We start from the raw sequence: 23,948 nt of genomic DNA, 5'->3' as shown, positions 1-23,948 counted from the left end.
TTGCCATCAGTCCAACTTCATGACCTGGGTGAAGTTGCCAACACTGGGTGGGGGAAAGGAGAAGATCTGACAGGTCCAATCTGCAGAGTGTCCTGCTATGCAATGACAGAACAGCAAATCTGGGAATCTCCAGGCCTCATATTTTAATTTTAACCACTAAACACCATTTCATGGACAGCAAACGTGAAATTACAACACAGAATGAAAATGCAAATGGCAATACCTTGGTAAATCTGTCCCTACAAGAGGTGGTTGCCCATTTTCTCCTGCCATTATGGAAAAAAAGCTTTCCTTGGTGAGGGATCAGATAAAAGGCATAACTTCCAAAGGTACAGGATTCATCAACTCCTGTAAAAATGTAATGGAAGTTTGCTCACTTTGCTGACGGTTCTAAATGGGAATGGAGACGTTGCAAAACCACCCAAGGTGGGGGCTTTGCACCAGTCTATTGCTTCAGGGATTTGCCAGTAGGAGATGCCCTCGGGAAGCACAACAAATCCTTCCCTTGAGGGACTGTGGGAAGAAAGAAAAGGGTTCAGGAAGGAAAGGAATAATTTGACTCCAGGAACAAAACCAAGTCTCTGTGTTAGCAGTGAAAAAACATATTAAACGTAAGAGAAACATCTATACAAAGATTTTCCAGTGTGGCTCTAACACAAGTTATTTCCATTTTTCACAATTTATAGGCAGTAGATGATACACTTTGGATCATCAGCATTAGCTCCTGAGCAGTCCCATAACACTTTCACATCAGACTTCATCAGGATCTGGGTGTTTTGGAGATTCCCTGAGCACTGTTAGGATTGTTAACACGACTATTTTTTCCCTGCTCTGCTCCCATAAGATACAGATGCATTTTCAGCATTTTCTGTAAATACCTAATTAAGTTGATCATTTTTCTGCCAAGTCTTGAACCATATTAGAAAGAAGCCCTTCCCTGTGAGGGTGGGGAGGCCCTGGCACAGGTTGCCCAGAGAAGCTGTGGCTGCCCCATCCCTGAGAGTGTCCAAACCAGGTTGGACGGGGCTTGGAGCAACCTGGAATAGCAGAAGGTGTCCCTGCCCATGGCAGAGGGAGGAAGGAGATGATCTTCAAGGTCCCTTCCAACCCAAACCAATCTGGGATTCTATGATTCTAAGATACTTCCCTAAAACTCTTCGATAGCACCAGCAGGGCCATTCATAGGCTTAAAATTAGTCAGGGGCCTAAGCATTTTGCTGAGCCAGGGCTTTACTGCAGGGCATTTTAAACTCAATTCTTCTGAAAGGCAAAGGAAGCCATAAGGCAGAGCAGGTCCTGCAGAGATAACAGTTCAAAGACAACAGCAGCATAAATTGCAAAGTTAGGTTTTCTTTTTTTTTTCAGGGGGAGGCAAGGAAAGTAAAGTTTTTGCTTTGTTCTAGTGGCTCAGGTGATAGGAGAGGGGAGGGAGGCAAGGTTCAAAGAGCTGTAATAAACTGGCTTTCATCCGCTTTTCTCAAGGAGCCACAAAACCCAACAAGCAGTTGCCACGTCCAACCATTGCTCTCTCTATGACCAGGACGCTTCGGGGTTGTCACGACGAAGACAGTCAGAAAGCCTGTCAGCTCAGAAAGCCTGTCAGCTCAGAAGGTTCACTCTAATATTTACCTGGAGTATTCAGTGCTTTGCTCCAGCACTGTTGTCCCTTTTTCCAGCCTCCATGAGTGTCGTGGTCCAGAGCAGGGGCAGAGGCTGCCAAAAGGAGAAAACTGCTCCACTGTTCCCCCCTTTGCCCTCTCCGAGGTGTTGGCAGAAACACCAACAGAGCACATGCACCAGATAAAAGTGAATCTTCTAAACCCAAAGATACCATGACATCTCTAAGCGTACACTTGTGAAGGAGAAGTTCAAAACTCCGTTTTAAACCACTTATGAGAGGATTTACCAAGATTCTGCCTAATGTTGGGCTGACGCTTTGTCAAAAACGTTTATCACGAAGCTTTTGAAGTTTCTCAGCTCCCCCCCCCCTCCCGCCCTGAGTTATTAAAACTTGAACTGCAGAGTTTGTTATCAGCCTCAGAGCACACGCAAAACACATCAGGTATTTTTAAAGTCAAACCTTTCAGTCCGATTTTGAGGCTATTATAGCAAATACAGCATTCCCAATCAGGTTAACGTCTGACAGATAACGCCGAGCGGGCGGAACTGCTGCGCCCGATTGATCCCCGAGACAATTTTCATTTCCTAATTTGCTTTTTATTAAACACTTTGCAATCAAAGGGAGCAGCAAGGAGCCTGCCATTCTCCGAGCTGGTTTCCTGTGAAGACCTGATGTCGCCTTCAACATGTTTGAGACGACTTCTTGAATTTTTGATGTTCTGCCGCAACGACGTCTGAAACGTCACGTCAGCACCGTGCCAGTGAAAAACTGCCATTGTGAACACAAATTAACCAGTGACACATCAGGTTTTGTTGCTTGCTGTATATTCCTAACAACAGTTCCGTGAAAACAAACATCAGGGGTTCGAGCAGAATTTCCTGCAATGGTTTAGAGGAGTCATGATAAAGCAGATTTATCAATCGCTCGCTCAACAAGGCAATCTTCTCCCTGCCCAGGGCTTCATTCCCAACCAAGTTTATCACCAAACTGCCACTTTAAGTGGGTGTTCGGATACTTTACACCTGGAGCCAGCCCAGAGGTTCCAGCAGACCCCTGGTGCTCTACAAATGTCTCCTTAAAATGCATTCCTCCTCACAGAGGCATGAAGACCTGGAAATATAAACACTTCTCACAGGCTTTACAAAGCCTCTTATTTTGTTATTCTCTTTTAAAAAAGAAATATGAAAGGCTGAGGTATTTCTAATCAATAGGCTAATCTGATTCCCAGTAAGAACGAAAGAAAAACTATTTATTTTGTGCAATGAAGTGCTCAGTATTGCTGGAATCCTCCCTTTACATAAAATAACACATGTCCTCTTGCATGCAGGCACACAAAAAGAAATCTAATAATGTCTTTCTACCTTTCAAAGTAACCTTAATCAACAACATTAACTCTCAAGGCAAACCACTGCTTTTTGAACTGAACAAGAGCGAGCTTGACTCAACACACGTAAGATGTGAGAGGCAGCAAAGTAATATCTGCTAAAATTATGTCTGGAAGCCAAAAATGGGATGATTCTTGACAGGGGAGGACGCACAGTTGGAAACTTGGAAATTCTTTAATTCAAAGTCTTTAATGACCTCCAACCCAATTACATTTGCAACAAGACACGACAATGCAGTTGCTCCTATTTTAAAAGTATGTGTGAAAACCGAGCATTTTTGAAGCTCGATTCTCTTTTTTTTTAAATTTTTTAATCGTGTTGAGATGAAGCTCATTTACTTAAAAAGAAAAAAAAATGAAACAGAACGTCCTCTGCAGCTGGTCAAACAGATTACGAAACTCTAATCTCACTTGCCTGAGGAAAACCAAAACTGTTTTTTTCAAGTATCTATTTTATAGAGCATTAGCTTTATACTTTTTTTAAAAGAGGCATTAACATAACTGATCAGAACAGCCCAGAATGTTTCTGATCTCGTTAATCATATGACGTTATGACAGAGATTCTTGCTGTCATAATGCCAATGGTTCTAAACACTTCTAAAATCCTTTAAGTTCTTTTTTTATTATTTTTTATTCAAAATTAGACATGGGTAAGATCTATCTCAGCTTCTTCAGAAGTTTTTCCTTTCCATTTTAGAGCTCTAGAAAACTAGTACAGAATATTTTAGATAGACAGGCATATACTCACATACAAGGAACAGTGTCTGGCTCCATGGCCTATTCAAATGTTTCTGTTAGCTTTTTATTCAATATATTTTACTCTGATTCCTGCAAAACTTGTTTCTGGGAGTACCCACCACCCTGTTTCCTTAGGTCTAATGTAACATTAATTGCTGAACTGGAATCATCAATTAAAAAATCAGAATTTGTCTAGTTTAAATTATTGTCTACACTTTCCTTAAAAAAAAAAAAACAAACCTGTTTAAACATTCAAGCCCTACTTGTTGCACCTCTGAGGACCAATGTATGTTGGACAAACTTTCAGCAGGTCTGAGCCCCTCCAAGCCAGCCCTGGTGGGATCAGACAGAGGATTCCTGGGAGAGATTCCCAGAAACTGTACAGTGGGAATGTTTTGCCTTAGACCATCATGAGCGCTGAGGGCACAAGGACTCGGAAAGCAACACAAAGATCCACGGCCCAAAAAGCCCTGGAATACTATTAAAAAAAAAGGAACAACTCCTTCAAACTGTATCTTCTGGAGAATGGGTGAGTATAATGAGGAAATGTCCCTAAATCTTCAGCCTGTTCTTCTACTTCCCCCTGGGCTTCTTTTATCAGAGGACAGACAGACAGACTGCACTTTGACCCACTGTGGTCATTTCTATTCTCCTTGAGTCAAAACAATCCTTGTAGTTTATCTTCTACAGGATTCTGAGGTTTTGAATGATGAATGTCAAACCTTGGTATCCATTTCAGCCATCATCCAAAATGCTCTGAAGAAAAAAAATAACCCAGTTGGTGCCTTTCTGTTTCAGGAACCTGTTTCCACATCTAAAAGACAGGCAGGGTCTTTTCACTTTCCCTTTCTTTTTAAATATATGTAAACAGCTCCATATATCTTACATGGATGACATTTTTAAAATGCAAAAGCATTAAAAAATAACAGAAAACAGACCAGGTTCTCAAGTGCCACCAGCTTCTCATTTGTGCAGCTACAAACTAGTGCTGCTCATCTGACCTACAGAGTGCCAGGGGCAGAGCTTGTCAGCTACTTCATGCATCTCAAAAACTTTCCCTTATCACAACTGAGACATAAACTGCAGGAAAAACATTATATGGCACAGAGTGAAAAAAACCCCCTAAGAATTCTGGTACTGGTCCTCTGCTGAGACAGGTTTTGCAAACAGCAAGATGGATGGAGAAGGGACATCAGCCTCCTCACACCCACCATGAAGGCTCAGTTAGAGACACAAATGCTGGCAAGTGAGTGCACAGCAACACCAGACTTGATCTGCAAATGCACATTTCCATGCAGTGGTTTTCAGATTGACACAAACATTAAGCAGAAGTGATGTGTTACTCTGGTAAGAGGAAGAAACAGACCATCAGGTATGAGTTGCTCCTCGGAGCTCAGAGCACAGCTGTGGTCAAAGGTGCTCCCAGAGACACAATTAAAATTCACTGATACGATTGAAATTGTTTAACAGCCTTCAGTAATTGCTGCTTTACCTTGCTGAATTACAAGTGCAAGACTGGAAAGAAAATGAATTATATTAACATTAGAAACAAAAATAAGAGGAATTTAAATATGCAGCATATACAGCTTTTTTTCTGAGACCAGAGAGGGTCAATGCACAACTTGGATTTCTCCTTCCAGCTGCCTGCAGAGTTCTGGCTTGGCCCAGTGGTGCAGGTGTTTCTGCAGGTATCTAACATTTGGCAGCCTGAATTTTGATTTATACAGTTCCATTCTGCCACTCCCAGGCTTCTCAGTAAGCAAACAAACTCACTTTTCATGTTTAGTTTTCCTGTTTGTACTTTCACCCTTTCTTACACAACAAACTTGGAAGGGAGCAGAGCAGGGAGAGAGCACCTGGAGCAGCAGGTTGGACAATCCTGTGGGCTTCATCCTTCCCTGAGTGGGCACATCCTCTCCCTGGGTCTCCTCCAGGTTAGATCCTGGTGGTGGAAGGGTGGGCACAGGGCGAGAAGGGCAACAGGAATGAAAAGGCCAAGCTGGACCACGGCACCACAGGTGGGAACTCCTGGAAGTCCCTGGGCACTCACGCAGAAAACAGAAAGGAAAATGTTACAGCACTTCAGGATTGAAGGTCTCTTCAACAATTCCAAGAGAGAGAACAAGAAAGTTGTGCCCCTGAGACAGGGACTCTCAGGAGTCTGGACGGTTGGACTCAATGATCTTGGAAGTATTTTCCAACCTTAATGATTCTGTGGGTCTATGAATTCTGGACTAGCACTGCTGCCCACTGGGTAAGTGCACAAATGCTGTGTTTTCCCAAACCACAGGATATCTGCATGAAGTTTAGGTGCTGACATGTCCTAACTAGTTATTTTCCTGGAAAAGGGGCTGTTTTGATTTTCCCTGATCTGGTTCTAGAAGAACTTGCACTCACCCCTTTTTGTTTCAGAAAATGCTCTGATTTCAGAGCATTTTCAGGACAGGATGAGTGATGCTCTCCTTCCTCCCCACACCAAGCGTTGTTCCTCTGGGATGGTGTGAATTGTAAGAGCAAACCCCAGGGCAAAACTGAGCTGGGACTTCCTGGCAGATCTCAAAAGGGAAGTGAACAGGGCACTGCATGTTTTGTCTTCTAAGGCCAACATGGACTGGTTTGAAATCCATGATCTCATGCCACGCTGGGCCAGGAAAATGGCATATTCAGGGCATAGGTTTCCAGTACAAAATACAAGTGAGGTGATCTGATGTGACTCTGTTCACCTGCCAACAGCCCTGGCAGAAAAATAAACAGGTTCTGGAGATGAGCTGCTGCTGGAGGCAAAGCAGGAACCATTAGAAGAGCTGCCCTGACCTGTGAGGAACTGGTCTTTTTGCTTTGAACTTCAGCAAATCTTAATGAATTCTTCATAATTGGCAATCCAGGGTTTTCACTGAGGATATATTTCTCTTGAGGTGCCAAATGCAGGAGACATATTCAACACCAGCAACACAAATTTGGGGTCTCCCAAGTGGTTGTCCAGGCTGGTGAAGGCAGTTCCAACACCACTGCAGATAACTCTTCGTGTTGTATTATTAAATCATATTGACTTCATTGAAGTTATTGACTTCAGGGCTGTGAAAGCTTGAACTAAAAATAAGTAGAGACAGTTTTAGTAAAAGAAGAAGTTAAAAAGTGGTTGTGCTGGAGGAGTAAGGTTTTTGATGTGCTTGACTTATCCCAGCTTTACTGCTCTTCCAGTCCTCTGTTATCTGGCAGTTTTGGAGGGGATGTTGCCAAGAAGTTCATTTAAAGTCCTAAATTTTATCCTGTAGGCGACACTTATTTCAGTTTCCTGAGAATAAATTTCATAGACAGACCCCTGAAGAGGAAAACAGGTGAATTCTCTTTGCTCCATAAAACAGTCAAACTATTCGGAGAGGCCAAAGATACAAAACTACTGATGCCTGCCCAGAAATGCTTAAGAAAAAGCTTCAGCCATGAGGTTCACAGTTTTCTTTACAAGCTTCAGCCTCAAGTCCTCAGTCTTCTTCATGCATGTTTCCAAGAAATATTTACTGTATCAAATCCTGTTCATCAGAGAATCAACACAAGATGGTGCATAAATCAGCAAAAACAAACTACTCCCAGGAAAGGCACCCCAAACTCCAGTGCAAGATGGAGTATGCACATTAAATGCACATTGAATGCAACATCCACGTGCAAAAGGCTCAAAGAATAAAGCATATGTTCAATAAAACTAACGTAGTTTTCCACCTTTTTATATAGACATGTACTGTATGAACACAGAGACGGGTTCCTTGGGCTGCAAGGGAACAAGGTGCACTAACAGAAAATATTCACTGTACAGGTTGCAACGGGAAAGGGAGCAGAGTACCACGCACAGAATAGACTTTCTTCTGTTTCTGGACTCTTGTGCTATTTTGGCTGCCAACAGTACACAAAATTTCCACTGAAGGGCAAGTCAAACCAATTTCCCCGAGGATGGAGGCATCCAAAAACTCACTGAGGTTATTCTATTAGTGCCTACGCGTTCCTTAAGCGGATGAACGGCTTCACTTTGAATCCACGTCAAACCACAAGAACTGGCTGATAATAACATTCAATTAAAACAATCTCGTTCTCCTAGAAAAAAGAAACTGGCTGAGAGCTACATCTCCCATTTTCCAGCTGGGCACAATGGGGAGATTGATGCTGGAAGGAAACGGGATAGGTTTGTATCGAGGTCAGGTTTGGTGACAGCATTTGTAGGTTTAACCTCTTACACAAATTCGTGAGATGAGAAAGCCACTTCTGCTGAGCACACAACTGTGAGAAAGTCAGAGCTGGAACTGCAAATACCCGAGTTGTGCTAATTAGAGAGATGTTTTGAAAGGCCCAAACTTTACACTCGACGCGTATTTGTACCTTTTGATGTCGTACTTGGGGCTGCTTCACACTCCAGGCTTACTAAGAAAAGCAGAAGCTGCTCCCCTGCTCAGCTCCCGGGGTGACTTTGCCATCTGATCTACTGAATACACAGATAAAAGTCCCTGCATACTTTTTTCCCTTTCAAGTACAGTACTGTAACTTGGAAAGTTCTTTTATTCTCAACTCCACTGACGCAAGAAAGTGGCAGAAATATGGCAGCTTTGGCTGCTTTCCTTTAGTAGCTCTTTGTAACTAATCTTTTAATGCTAAGAAAACAATAGGTATTTTCATTTTGCAGGGAAAAAAAACCACTGCTGTTACAGAAAATTAAGGCAATGCCTTTCAAAAACTCTAAGAGTGCTACAGACCACTTGATACTTCTGCTACCCTGCCTTTAAATATTGGTAAATAGTTACCATGCACAGGTATCACATTCACCAGGTTTCTCTTGTTACGCTCAAGAAAAGGCCAACTATTATGAAAATGGTAAGTTTAACAAAGATATTTCTATTTCCCTGCGATCTGCCATTCAAAAGTGTTAGCCAGTCATTTCTCAAAAAAACACTCTGATATTTGATCTTCTTGAGTTTCAGTTACACACGAGGCTGGAGAGCCAGCAGAAAGTTCTAAATGGAATCTGAAGATTTCTAAAGTCAACACTCATTTTGGCAAGAGCACTTTAATGCATAAAGCTGAAATCCTCAGTGACTCTCTCCTGCTGATATCCCTGCACCACGACCAGCACACAAACCCAAAAGCAAACCTACAGCAGAACGCTCAGTTTTGCAAAACAAAAAAAAACAACGTTGACACAAATCCTGGAAGTCGTGTAGGCACAGCGGGATCACCCGGGGCAATCTGGGGGATATTCCAGCCCACTCCTGGGATGAGTAAGGAAGATATCTAAGGGAAGTAGATGTTGATAATAGAGCACACCCCCCAAAAATCTCTGTTTGCCAAACCGGTGTTGCCGTGCCAGGCTTTAAAAACCCTTCAGTGCAGAGCTATAAATGTTTGCGGCCCGCGGAAGGTTCGCTTTGAAGGCGCCGTTTTCCCCGGCAAACCTTCTGTTGGTTGAATCCACGGTTCACACATATTGTGTTTCCACCTCCACGGCTGCAGGAGCCCTGCAGTCAAGGCTGTTCCAGGAGCAGGGAAGGAGGCTGCGTTCCAGGAACTCACTGGAACTGGAACAAAGAACAGCCCTTGGAAAGCCTACACAGCCCTGTGCAGACTGTTTTACAGATGCCCTGTCTTTGGATGACATTAGACACTTGGTTTTATCTTTATCTTTTTTTTTTTTTTTCTTTTCTCTCCAGTAAAGTGCCAGACTTTGGAGCACAGGCTCTTCCTCCCAGGCACTCTGCCTCCTAACTTCTGGGTATCTCCCCAGCTCTGCCTTTTTAAGCACCACTTTCTCCTCCACATAAAAAGCCCCGTGCTCTTTGGAGAGTGAAACGTCCCTGAAATGCAGCAGTAAACTCTAAGCATCACAGCAGCCTTAAAACAGCTAATTTCCACTTTCTTATACCATAGTTATAAATGTTGTCTGCTCTTCTTTACAAGCTGTGTGGGCTTATGTCAGTATTACTTAACACTTACCACTAAGAGTGTTTTCTTTGCACCTTTCTAATCACCCAGGACCTCTCTCAGTGTTATTACTCCTATCTTGTCAGTTAAAAGCACTGAATTTTATGGCTGGTTTTGAATTTTTTTGCCACTTTTTCCACTGCAAAATTAGTGTAGTCCACATCATTAAAAAAACCTGATAGTTTATCTATATGTGACTTTATGTTTTATTATGCATTTATAGAATGCATAATTTGGAGACAGGTGGCGTCCCTTCCGGGGCTAAAAAGGAATAAAAAGGACTTCATGCAGCAAAGAGCCTTCTGGAGGGAAAATAAAACATTGAGCACAACAATAACAATGCAGGAAAAAGTAAAAATACCAAGTTTTAAACCTGTTGGATAAATCTGGACTGCAGTTCAGAGGAATAGGCAGGCACTAGCTCTAGCCTTTCATAAAACTTGTAAGTCTGATTTTGCTGTTGGCCATGGTAAGTTCTTCAATGTGTTGAGACATGAAAAGTCAAGAAAAATGCCAGAGTGCAAAGCTTGCTGCAGGAAAAAAAAGATGACTCAATTCTTTGTCTCACAAAGCATGTCAAAGATATTATAAAGTACTTACAGATGCTCAGCCACTCGCATTGCCTGGCTGGCCAAACATCTGAAACCCTGTAATTTTGAAGAGAAGGTACTATGCTTCAGACAATGGAATAATTTCTGCAGCAACAGGAAAAGAGATGTGATTTTTGAAAAGAAGAGCAGAGTTTTTAAAACCAGAATTTCAGTTGTGATCAGTAACCATCTACCATTAACACAAAAAGTCAGCCTATTCTAATTACCATTTATAATGGATGTGTCAATACAGGCTTTTAAAGACAACCATGTGATGGAATCAAGAGACAGAGCACAAGCAAGTGTTGAAAAGCTCAGGGCTAAACTCTCATTTCTGTAACAGAGAGAATTTGGGTGAAATTACTACTCACACCAACAAAGGCTGTGAAAAACAGGTGCCTCAGAGCTTGGACCCCATGTAAAAGAGAAGGCAAAGCCATAAAAGACCTGCAGATTTAATTTACTTGTTCTTTTGGAAGACCTGACTTCCTCTGCTGATCAAACAGAACATAGGAAATTATGAACAAGATAATGTTATTTGCCTGGTAAATTTTAATGCTGGTAAATTTACAATGCTAAGCTGCAAGTGTTGGTGCCTTGTAATTCCCTGCTAATAAAAGACACTGCAGAGTTATTTGTATTATTATAGACCAAAGTCAGCCACAAAGAAATAAAGACCCAGGAAAAAGGACTCCACGTATTTAACATCAAGATGGTCCCTTACAACTCTTTATTTCACCATGCCAAGTGGTTTATCATGGTAATGTTTAGCCACAAAAGCAATTAGAAGGATTTGAGGCCCCTCTGGAGAGCTTTGTGACACACACACCTCCGAGGCCCTTCGGTGACTGACAGAACTTGGCACGTCCGTGGCCATCCAACCATCACCAGCAGTGATGCATGTTCTGACCAGATGTCTTACAAGACATGAGTCAGTGCCAGCAGTGAAATGCTGACCTCCTTTTTTACAGGCACTGCTAGCTAAAAAGAAAATAAGACCTCCATCAAAGCTAAAATAAAAAAAAAAAAAATGCAGTGGAATATTTTCAAAAAGCTTGTCAATAATGTGGGGTTTGTTGACAAAGGTTTACTCTGCAGCTATTCAACAGTGTTCAAGGTTGTTGTAGTTAATTCTCAGTGTATCCTGGGGAATAGAACAAGTCAAGACTCCCCTGACAAAATGTCCTGGAAATAACCTCTCTCTTCACTTTACCCTCAGTTTTACATTTTCATTTATAGTTTGCACTAAGCTTTTAGGGTTATTTCCCCCCCCCTAATTAATGTCCTCTGTGCTATCAGTTCCACGAGGTCACAGCCTTCTGAGCCACCAGGCTTTACAGTCTTCATTTCCTTCCATCTTTGCCACAAACCTTGGACAGAGTCAAGGTTTTACCCTCCACTGTCTCACTTGTAAGACAGGACCAAAAATGCTTCTTGTCTAGATCAGGGAGGGCAGTGTTGGTTGTGAGCTCTCTGATGCATCTCCCCCTTTAATAATCACTAATAAGGGCCTCTAAACCACTGAGATTTACATTTGCTTGGGACTTTGAAAGTAATAAATGAGAATTATTTCATTCTTACTAATCCCAACACTGACTCTTGCAGAGTGCAATGCTGGTATTCCAGAAGGTGTTTTTTAGAAGACTAAATTCCTCTGCAGAGCTGCAGTCAACTCAGTTAATGTTTCCATAGCTCTGATGGGCCTTTTCTTTTAATACAAAATATTATTTGTAGTCACAAGTGGAGTTTGCTAATAAACATGGTAGATGGTAAAATATAAAACCATGCAAAATTAGCTTGTTCTCTGAATTTTTAAAAATACGGTTTTTCTGACAGAGACATTTGTAAATACCTTCAGTATATTTTGACAGCTACTTTCTGGAAACAAAGATATCAGGTGACCTTAAGAAACATTCTGAATGCTTTAAAACAAGGACTGACTTAAGCCCAACTATAGCAGAGTGAGTATTTTTTACACTCGCATGGAGGAAATTCTCTATGTTGATAAAACCCTCGGTACTTTGCAGAGAGGAAATTATCCTTTTCCTCCAGGATACAACAGCCTCATTAGAATAGAAATATATGAGGATGTTAAGAACACTCAATGCCCATGGAGGCCCAGACAACTTAAAACCAGAAGTTTTCTCCTTTGTTCTCCTATGGCTATAAAATACACTTTGACTTTTTTTTCCCCTCTCAATATAACAAAGCAAAACAACTGCTGCAAAATTTTTCACATGAAGGGGAACAATATTACAGGACATTCTTTCCTAGAAATCTTTTAAGTCTTATTTATTAGCAGAATTAATCAGATCATAAGCTGGCTGACAAACACAGTGTTGAAATATGTCATCTTCCAACCATGTTTTCCTATTCAAATTTTGGTGTTAATTCTGGGATATAACAGAATCCTAGAATCTGTAATAGGAACCAAACAACAAATGTGGTTCATCTGGCAAAAAAAGCATCATTTTCCCCCTTTTCTATTGTGGGTTTGCCGCTGTATGTTCTCCATCATCCATTTCTTTCCAGAATCTACTTTTTGATGTGGAGTCCCCACTTGGCCATGAACTTCAACATTAAAATGCTCTGAACGTGTTTTGCAGTTCCAATCCCAGGAACTGTTTTGTGCTTTCAATCCCAGAATCCAAAAGGATTTCATATAAAAACCCCAAACAACTAAGGCTAGGGTTTCATAAATAACCTCAAGGTATCTCTACGATGCCATAAACTTCATGCTGGTGCCCAGTCCAACCAGTAACAAAAAGCAGCAGAGAAGTTGGGTGAATTCCCTGCTTATTGGAGCCTATCAAGCTCCAGGTTGTTGTGGGTAGATCACTACTGGGATGCTAAAAAACTAATTTAAATTCAGCCTTCACAAGTTTCCCCCCCCATGCAGTGACCAGCAAAGCTCCTGCAGACACTGCCAGGAGTTCAGCACCCAACCCAACTGGAGGGTTCCTCCTGCAATCCCAGCCTGGAGCACCACAAATGGGATAACAGACGTGGCAATTTAAGCAGCTTTTCCAAACATCTGCAGGGCATTAATACAGCTCTGCTCCCAACTAATCCCATGGTCCAGACCAATGGTTCCTGATGCCCGAGGTGTGTGCACACCCCAGGTGAGGCACAGTACAGGGGAGCTGGGCTGGATTTGTCCCTTCCCAGCCCCACTGCGGCATCCTTGGGCTCTGCTCCAAAGGATGCAACTCCTGGCAAGTTCAAAGCAAAGATATTTTCCGTGGCACTGAAGGATGAGCTGAGTTTTTGGGATCAGACAAACCACTGGTACTTGGAGCTCTGCCACGAGACTTCGCAACTCCACGGCAAAGTGGGCACCTTAAAAGCCGTGAGAAAGGAATGTGATGAGCCAAAATTTTATCCTGATTTTAGGAGTGATGACAAGTTTTACTTGCCCTTAGGCCAGACTAACCATGGCCTAACACAGAGTGCCAAGGCCTTTAACTGTTGGTCTCAAACTGACCCAAACTGAGGCCGCCTGAAGCCAAAAAGTGTCGTCAGATTGGGTTTTTAGGTTGTCAAAAGAAGCAAAATGTTCTTAAAAGTTTCGTTTACTCTTTCTGACTAGGATTTAAGACACTGCTTAAAAAAACAACAAGATGAAGGAGATGGATACAATTGTGCAATAATAACAACTCAGAAACCTTTAACTAGCAAAGAGAGTCAGGAATTTGAATTAACATCAAAATTATGTATTATGGCATCCACATCTGGATATCACTTTACTGCCTAAATCCAAAACTTCTCTGAGAGCCAGTTGGTTGCTGTAAAAATGTATTTCTCCCTTTGAAAGGAAATAATAATTGGAAGGTCTTACAGGAAGCCACCCAATACCAATAGAGGAAATTGCAAACTGTTCCTCAATGTTAGTTTAAATCAATGTTATATTTAGCAAATGCCTGTTTTTTAATGATAGTATTTTCAATAGCTTATATGACATCGAGTCTTCTCAAAGGTTTATATTATATTAAGAATGGCTTTGTTTTTAGAATGTTTCTTTAATCATCCCTCGAGGTCTTCAGCTTACCCTGAGTTAGATGTTACTCCCCATCTCCAGGACATCCAGGCTTCCACTTTCACCAAAATCTTTTTTTTTTTTTTTGCCTCAGGCTAATAAAAAGCAAAGTATTTCTGCATATGCTCGTCTAGAAATATGTGTGGTTCTTAAAAATACACAGTTTACCTTCCTATGAATTTTTTTGTTTGGGTATCTGGATTTCAGTAAATTTCCATTAAATCAGTGGTTTCAAAGGAAGATGATTTTTTTTTTTAAAGTACAGTATTAACAATACTAAACCAAGTTCAAGAACTCCAAACAAAACAGCTCCTCCAATTTCTTCCCCAAGCTGACAAAATCTTACAAAACATACTCCCAGTACCAGCCCTAAAAACTCTGGGACACTGCTCAGAAACCCTGTGCAGAACTGCCCTGTGGTTTTTATGGATTTCATTACATTGTGAGGTAATAACATCAAAATTGAGTTTATAATAGCCGATTTACGTGGAGAAGGATTTCATAGGACCTATAATCATTAATGTTCAAACATGGTGTTACCAACAGCTGAATTATTCCCATTGAACTTAACTTAGTTTAAGTGAATCCACAAATTCAACAATAGAATTTGCACCAGAAGACAAAAAGCTGGTAAACATTTTTCAAATGTATAACTCAAGAAGGTACCATGATAACTTGAATTACAGCATATTTTTGACTCTGTGGTAGATGATTCCACTCTCACAGGGTTTCTGTAGATTTAGGTGGCCACTGGAAAAGTGGAGAACTACAAACAGAACATTTTCCTAAGTGGCAAAAATTTCCCTGTACCCCAAAATAATGTGATTTAATTGTGTTCTATTGGCAGAGCTCAGTGATTAAAAAACCTACCTCTGGTGATTCAATTTGGAGAACAGATTACAGCCAACGTTTTTATGGTTATACCTTTGACAGGAGAGACTAAACAATGATCAGAAAGAAAATTCTGTTCCTCAACAAACACACAAATAAAGGCAGAGATTTTCACTGAGAAAAAAAAATAATAATTATTAAATAATTGATGTAAGAAAATAAAAATTACTACTAAAGATAGTAATGACAACCTAATGTGAGTTGTTCAAATATAGAGAACAACTGCATCTTAATCCAACATCAGACAGTTCCAACGTGTGAAAACTTCCTTGTATCTTTTTAGCACAAAAAGTTTAACTGAGGGAGCTCAATTTTTTCATGAGTTTCTAGATTTAATAATGTAATTCTTTGGGGTAAGTAATGGCTTTCTGAAATAAAAAGGTAATTTTCTTCTTCTCTACAACTTTTCATGATGTGTTTTTGTTGCCAACCCGAGCAGATTGCTTGTTTCCAAACTCTTCCATTGCTCTTTACTATTGTGAAAAAAAAAATGTTTAGAAACTGTTCCTGGGATTCTCTGCAGCCACTTTGAATCAAAGAACAGACTCTGGCTCTTCAGACCCAGCAGTCTCTTAAAAGAGTTGAAAAAGGCCTGAGAGTGCCATTCTGACGCAGAATATGTAGAAATCTAACAAACAAAAATACAAATACTTCATTCCATTCACATTTAGTATGGACTTTGCATATAGTTTTCAATGGAAGAGAAGAACATCCTGTCTTTCACTGCAGCCCTAAATTTGAAAGTTGTGGATGTGAAAACCAAGCTACAGGCCGTGCCACGCTGCTGCCTCACCTTTATTTCTTGAAGTCCTCAAAGCACCGTTTAAAGGCGATGAAAATGCGCTAAAATATCAGAGTCAATATTAAAAGAAAGAGAACAGGAAAGACTCAAGTATTTGACTGAAGTGGCTGGATTAGATTTGCCCAGTCCATGTGTTTTATGCCCAGGATCAGCTGGAGGAAAGGAAGTCTGAGTCATCAGCTACATCAAAGTCCGGCTCCGGTGCCCGGGCTGAGCAGGAGCGATACCTGCACTCATCTGCCCGCTGCAGAACTTTTAATTACAGTCCCCCAGCCAGCAGAATCAGGGATTAAAATGCCCAGATTACCTTGATTGCTCTGTCATTATCTGTCATCAGCTGCTGCTTCTCATCTTCCAACTTCTGTACAACTTCCTGGAGCCGCTGCTCCGCCACAAGCTGCTGCCGGCTGTTCTCCTCTGTCAGGGAGGAAATGGTTGTCTTAAGTTCAGCTATGACCTAAAAAGAAAACAGCAGGTTAAATCTCCCTTCAGTGAAAGGCATGTATTTTGCATGTTTTTTTATGCTTGGTACAAACATGGCACCGGCAAACTCTGCTGTGCCAGCTAAATATTTGGAATTACCATATTGCGCCCTAGCAGGCACAAAATTCCACGCAGAGAAGAGGAATACAGCGAGGCTAGAAAACGACAAAAATCGCTGAACACAAAATATTTGGAAGGGTTTTCCACTATGACATTCCAAAATATTTACTCATGAGAACAAAGCACATCTGTGGTGTTCAAAAACCGAGCCTGTTCCCAGCCTGCCCCTGCCCTGAGACCAGGAGGGAGAGTTTGGGCAGCGATGTTTTCCAGAAGGATGTTTTACAGCTTGATGTTGCTGAGAAGAAAAATGCCCACATTTACATACTGGGCTGAAATTTAAACGTGATAGTGAAATTTCTGAGCTGCTGAAAGGAGCAGATTCTCCTTAGCAATACAGTGGGGACCTGATTCCACGTCCAGGACCCTTAAACAAGACCTTTTACGTGATTCACTCGTGATTTGTTGAACTGTACTTGTTCCACCTTTTTCATCACTGGGGAAAGTCATAACTAAACCTGATCCTTTAGGCATATTTACAGAATTTTATACTGACATGTCAGCACCCAGCAAAGCACTTAAACATGCAGGAGAGTCACTGACTTTAATGTATATATTCAAGCTTAAGGTTAAGCTGCTCTAGCAGCATAATGCAGTCTAATTCTAAAAGCACTTTAGCACAGAGGAAGTTCAGGGAGGGACTACCAGAGTGCTTAGACTCTGTATTTGCCAGGCCTCCTTACTGGTAGAGAAACATTTAACTATACTAATTACATGATTATCTAGGGAAAAAAATAGTTCTAAAACACTACTAACAGGCCAGGACTAATGTAATAAGAAATGTGCTACAAATGAAGGCACAGGAATCACTGGGAAAGGGGAAAAGGACTGATTAAAACCTGTTGTAAATTTGTTTCTCTGTTTTACTACCAGAGAAATCCCAGGGAATAACACAGATTACGAGATATTTCTTTTCCAAAAGCAAACACAGATTAAAAAAAAATAATACACCAAAACATGAAAAGCTATAGTACTTTGTGTTGTCCCACTTTGTCACTTTTGCAAAAGAAAACAAAATAACAAACTCTTCAATATAACACAAATGTGAGATTTAAAGTTTTTCCTGGGTTAAGACCCTGGGCTAGCACAGGAGCTCTGAAATAAGGGCAAAGAAATTTCAGCATGAACTGATGTAGAAAGATCTGCTTTGTGCAGTGCTTTTCAGAGCAAAAAAAAAAATAAAAAAAAATCTATTTACTTTGTATAAACTTCAGAGGAAATTTCTTGAAATCTCTTCTCTGTGTGGGTGTTAAAAGTGAATGTTCCAAGAGGCCACAGAGAGTAAGATTAGACAGATGTTGTCAGCAACACGACCACAAGAAACGTTGTGATTGACCCATTATTAATAGTGAGTTACAAAAAAAAAAAAAAATCCCAAACCCAACTATGTTCAAGTAACTTTAGGGATTTGATTTAAATCCAAAAAACTAAAGAAATTCAGACATCAGGGTGAAACTGCTTTATGGTGCCAAATAGCCCTGACAGATGATGTATGTGTTGTGTCTGCCCCAGAAAGTGCCAAGGATCTGGTCACGGGTCCAGCTCTCCCCAGTAAAGGGTATTGGTTACAGCAATGCCCTCCTTAATAAAAAACATGTCCCCAAAATTTTTCCATTCTGAGACTATTCTACAGGCCAATAAATTTCAGTCTGACAGAATTTATTCTGACATTTAGGTTAAAGAGCTCTTACCTCGCACAGCACCACCTTGGTGTTCCCTCTGCAACCATTAAAGCAATTTCCCTCATCTCTTGTTTAAAAATTCATAAATGCTTAAATTATTCCATTCATTCTTTAAGGAATGGACCAAGAGCCACTCTTGTAGTGACATTATCCATTTCCTGCTATTCAGGTGCAGATGGAAAGATAAAAAAATAGAAGTTTTGTTGTTGTTGTTGTTGTTTCTTTCTTTATAAATAAGGCTCTCAAAAATCACTAAAAGGCATTTAGGAGAGAGAGCATTCTCTCTGATTTACCACAAAATTATGGAATTGGTGTGGGTGGAATGGACCAGCTCAAATCAGGATCACCCAGAGCTGGTTGCTCAGTATCATACCAAGTCAGGTTTAAGTATCTCCAAGGATGGAGACCCCACAACCTCTCTGTATGCAAATAAATGTGTAGAAAATACACATTAGGTTTTAGAAATGTAATGTAAGACATATTTAGCAATGAGTCTGATAAATGCAGTGTCAAAAAATGCAGTGTGAAAAAGTAACAGTCCAATAAATGTCACCAAAAGAATTCTGGACAAGTGTCTCAGCAAATGAGACTCAAAGGAGTTGAAAATGAGTTCTAAAACATTTTAAAAGTGTTGGTAAAACAGTAAAGTTTGCAGTTTCTTGTTATTGTCTCACTGGTCACTTCTGTCTAGTTTAGAGGCTGCTAAACCCTTCTTTGTAGTGTTTTTATTGACTTTAAAAGAATATTGTTAGACTATTGGCTGAAAACAGAGTCTTCAAACCCAGGCAGCTGTTCAGTTGTGGCTGGGAGGAATGAGGAGAATGACATCTCCACACAAACCCTAGTGGCAATTTTCTTATTATTAAAAGCTTAACTTCTGGTTGCATCTCCATCATTTTTCACACTTCAGTGCTACCTGTCAGTCAAACTGAAAGGTGAAATATTTAAAAATCATCCCGTCTTACCATTTTTAAGTATGTAAGTAAATTCAACACACATTTTCATCTTCCGTGTTCAAATACCACTCTGAAGAACAAAAATTTGAGTCAAAACCAGTTTGCTTTTAGGACACTGACATTCCTCAAGGTGGTTTTTTTTGGGGTAGAAGCACAGAACTGGTGAGGAGCAATGATAAAGATGAAGATGACACGGTTGGGGCTGTTGTCCCACCATTGACTGCCCACATGACACCACCTTTAATATGAAATGTGAGTCCTGGTTGTGTAGCTGCTCCTGGTTCTGTGAGATGTGCTGGTTGATGGAGCACCTCACCTTCCCTTCCCACTGACTGAAGGAGGACTCAGTCCTCTTGGGTCCCCAGGAGATGAAAAAGTAGATCAAAAAGATGAAATTTAGAACTCGGAAAGACCCCACCTGTTTTTGCTAGTCAGCTTTAAACTTTGTGGTTTTTGAAAGGTTAAAATCTGCAAGAAAGACACTGGATGGAAACTGGGATACAGTTAAGGCTTCTCTTGGTTTAGGGCTAGAGATGAGAGAAAGGTTCTTCCCCCAGAGGGTGGCTGGGCACTGAACAGGCTCCCCAGGGCAGTGGGCACAGCACCAAGGCTGCCAGAGCTCCAGGAGAGTTTGGATGATCCTCTCAGGCACAGGGTGTGGCTCCTGGGGATGGTCCTGGGCAGGGCCAGGAGTTGGACTGGATGATCCTTGTGAGTCGCTTCCAACTCGCCATATCCTGTGATTCTGGTTATCAAGACCCACACTCAAGAGTAGAATTAATTCCACTTCCCACCAAGCCTCCAAACTCAACAGATTCGCTGCAGGCTCCTGTCTTCTCACCACCTACCTGCGAGGATTTAGCCAGTCTCTGACTGTACTCCTTCTCAGTCTGCTTCAGTCTGCTGCTGGCCTGGAACACACACAGGAGACAACCAGCTTAGCTCAGAGGAGGAACGTGTACAGACACTTTGCCACCGACCCCTCGGCTTGGCACCTCACCCACATGCCTATCGCCGAGCGCCGGCCCCGTGCCAGCCCCAACGCCCTTTCGTGGCAGCCAGAAAACCACAAGGGCTTGGCTTTGATCTCGGGCCAACTATTCATCACTTAAAAGAGGGGAGAAATCGTACCTCTGCTGCCAATTATTAGAAAAACATAAAGACTTTGCAGATTAAAAAAAAAAAAAGGGGAGAATGAGTGAGTGTGAGAGAGAGAAGGGGGGGTGTGTGTGTATGTGTGTGTGTGTGTGTGGGTGTGTGTGTGTGTGTGTGGCTGGGGAAGGAGGCAACACACACAAATGAGTTTATCAGGGTGAATTTGCTTCTGAATGGAGGGGAAAAATGAGGAGAAAGTCCCAGGCACAGGCTGCCAGTGGAGGACAGTTTCACATATCAGGGCTGTGTCTGCAACTGCCTTTTGTCCCGTTGCATGTCCCTTCACATGGAAAGGTGGGGATTACACTGAAAATCGACCCAGGATGCAGCTGAACCAGCTCTTGGACATACAGTTCTTTCCTTCTCCCAGCACTTTTTTCACAACTCAGAGAATAAAACAAACAGAGAACAAGGCTGCTTTGTCATATCCCAATCCAACAAGCAAACATTTCAATAACTGCAGGAAAAACAGCTCTTAACGGTTCCTCCCCCCCCCGAATAATTTAATTGCAGAGATAATTTAATAATAATGACATTAATACAAAAATAAATTCTATTTCATTTCGGGACAGAATTCTGACTTGTATTTTTCCTGCAGCAACCAGCCCAGCCCAGCCCCACCACGCTGTCCTCAGGTGAACTGCTGAGCGCTCTCGTCTTCTTGGCTCTAAAACTCCAGGACAGGTGTCTAAGACAAATATTTTCTTAGGGGGGACAGAACATTACGCAGCTGAGTTCTGAAGCAAATTTAAGCTGATTAAGTTTTCAAAACCTATCTGACCTCCTGCTCAAACCTTTGATCTGTCGTCCTTAGTTTTCCGGCACAGCATCCAGCACCCAAACACGGCTCCCGCCGCTGCCCCGTGACTTCGGGGGACCCCAAAGCCTCTGAACCCTGCCTGGATCCAGTTTTAAGATCGAAAACTCCATTTCTGCAACCCCCAGGGATTTCAGCCAAGCAAACAAGTTCTTATTGATTTCACCGGGCTATAAATTTCGGAGCTTAGGGCTGCAGAGTGTGGTAGGGCTGGAATGATCCCCTGCAATCCGGGCAGCTCTGTAAGGTGCAGCTTAATGTAAGTATATTACAGCCAGTTCAAAGGAATCCTCAGCTTCACATGATGTGCAACTGAAGATCTTGAATCCCTTCAAATTCCAAGATTATGAAACATACGGATGTCTCAAGTTCATCTGTTTGTTGGTACTAAGGAATCTACTCAAATTACTGAGACTCTACTCAGTTATCAAACCTCATTTATCAAGTAACAAATTTGGTAATTTACCACCATAATTTGATAACTTACCCCCATTTTTGAGAACACATTTCAGTTGTTTTTCATTATAAATAGAGATAATGGCAGCACCTATTGGTTTAAAACAGCATATAGAAGAATTCCGGAGCACCAGACAAATTAAATTTCACTTTTTCTACACTTGTCATTCAAAGTGTGCCACAAACACAGTGAGGGTAAATCATGGGAGTGCATAAATAAAATGAGTGGTGACACAGCAGTTAACCCAGAAAGCTCTGCCCTGCTCCATTTCTCTTTGTACTCAGCTGACCAATGTTAACACTCTTCTATTTTGCAGTCCAGTTTCAGATTATGTTTTACCACCACTGCATAACATAAAGTGACTGAAACTGTCAGTTTATCTTTAGGGGGAAAAAAGCAAAAAATAAATTACAGTAATACTATAAATTACTGTTACTCTCAGAAAGGGAGAGACACTCCTCAGCAAGGCACTGCACAGATCACGTTACAGCTGCTCTCGCTCAACTTGCCTGGGGTAAAAGTCCTCATCTTTCATAGAAGCAGTTTTATAACCTCCTGAACCCAGAGAAGAAATCCCAATAAATAATAAAAAACCCACTCATAACTTCCATAAACAAACTAGAATTTGTTTGTTCACACTGAGTAGAACCAGGCTGATCTCAGAGAGACACGACAGAGGTGATCCAAAGGAAAGAAACATTGAATTTCGGTGCTTTATTCCTAACTGAAGGCAAAGGCAGTATATCCCACCAGTTTACTTAAAGGGAGTTGCAACATTTTACTTTACAATGGCTTTAACAAATTCCAATTAGCAAAATATTTTATAAGTTGTCTCCCAGCCATCAACAAACCGCAGATTCTTGCATTCACTTGCAGCCCCAAACATCCCTATTTGAGGGGTCTAAATTCCAGAGGTACTGAGCTCCCAAAGCTCCCACTGGAGATTGCACAAGGATTGGCTCCAGCTGTCTAAAATTGGCTATGGCAGCTCTGTGGCACTAAAACCTATGGACACCCCCTTCCAGCACCTAAGGGAGGTTTACAGGCTGGAGAGGGACTTGTCAAGGGCATGTAGCAAGAGGACAAGAAGGGAATGGCCTTGAGCTGAAGGAGGGTTAGATGGGATATTAGGAAGAAATCCTTCCCTGGGAGGGTGGGGAGGCCCTGGCACAGGTTGCCCAGAGAAGCTGTGGCTGCCCCTGGATCCCTGGAAGTGTCCAAGGCCAGGTTGGACAGGGCTTGGAGCAACCTGGGCTAGTGGAAGGTGTCCCTGCCCATGGCAGGGGGTGGGATGAGATGACCTTTAAGGTTCTTCCAACCCAAACCATTCTGTGTTTCCTGCTGACTCCAGCTTTTCTCTGACACCTGTAACACCTGACAGGTCTTGCATCATCACAACCCACATGAGCAGCACCAGCACAGCTCTGCAGAAGGCAGAGTTACAGCCCACAGGTTCCAGCACTGCTCAGCTGAAGAGATCTGACTCCTGGGGATGCCTGGGAGCCCTCTTCTCCACTTTGTCTTTTACTGCAGATATATGAAGCTTCTCCTTTTTAAAAACCTGTGACAAAACGAATTTAATCCCTCTTTACACAGGCTGTTGCTGTGCAGCCACGGGAGGCACAAACCTCCTTCCCTGTGGCACGTGCAGCTCTGCTACACCCCAAAAACCTGTTTACTCTTTTTTTTTTTTTAAGGAACAACTTCCAGCAAAGTAAACACACACATAGCTGTGTACAGTGAGCTCTGGGGAGGATTTATATCCCATTTATGTTGACAAGTGAGAAGGTTCACCCTGGCCTGGTGCACACACACACACACACATACAGAGCAGTTTCCCGGGCTCCTGCTTTTCCATCCGGCTGCTCGGCTCACGAGTTGCTTCTGCGTTATTTTAAGGGCATTCCCTCCCTTTCAGGTTATTGTTATTTCAGAAACATAATGAATAAGAACCCAAGTGCAAGGTGAACATTTTGGAGGGTCAGCCAGCCTTCATTAAAGCCGAGCTCTTTTTACAGCAATGGGCAGCGCTGCAAATCCAGTTAATGGTCTGGAACCGGTTTTCTGTGTGCAGAAGGTGGCTGCTGAAATTCCCACTTGGTAAAAAACTTGTCAGAGGCATCAATACTTGGCAAAAAACTTGTCAGAGGCATCAATTGTAATATCCATTTTCGTAATGAAAAAAAGGTTTAAATTGGATAAGCCATAGAGGAATGCCACTGATTCAAAAATTACCTTCTGCTTAGTTTCACACA

The 23,948-nt window shown here is 41.8% G+C and overlaps 1 protein-coding gene across 4 annotated transcripts in view; it reads right to left on the bottom strand.

The window, feature by feature from the left end:
- The window catches only part of CEP112 (centrosomal protein 112), a 154,647-nt gene that overhangs the window by 23,886 nt on the left and 106,813 nt on the right, over window positions 1–23,948 (bottom strand). For all 4 annotated transcript variants that reach the window (XM_032706505.1, XM_032706504.1, XM_032706506.1 and 1 more), the window contains 2 exons: window positions 20,113–20,175; window positions 16,331–16,480 (listed from right to left, as the gene is read on the bottom strand). In XM_032706505.1, coding sequence (XP_032562396.1) covers window positions 16,331–16,480; window positions 20,113–20,175 — 213 coding nt within the window. The remainder of the gene's footprint in view (window positions 1–16,330; window positions 16,481–20,112; window positions 20,176–23,948) is intronic.

Source organism: Chiroxiphia lanceolata, chromosome 19 (genome assembly GCF_009829145.1).
Source record: "Chiroxiphia lanceolata isolate bChiLan1 chromosome 19, bChiLan1.pri, whole genome shotgun sequence".
Taxonomy (NCBI): Eukaryota; Metazoa; Chordata; class Aves; order Passeriformes; family Pipridae; genus Chiroxiphia; species Chiroxiphia lanceolata.
Note: the sequence above shows the minus strand (reverse complement) of the source record. Positions and strands in the feature narration are given on the sequence as shown.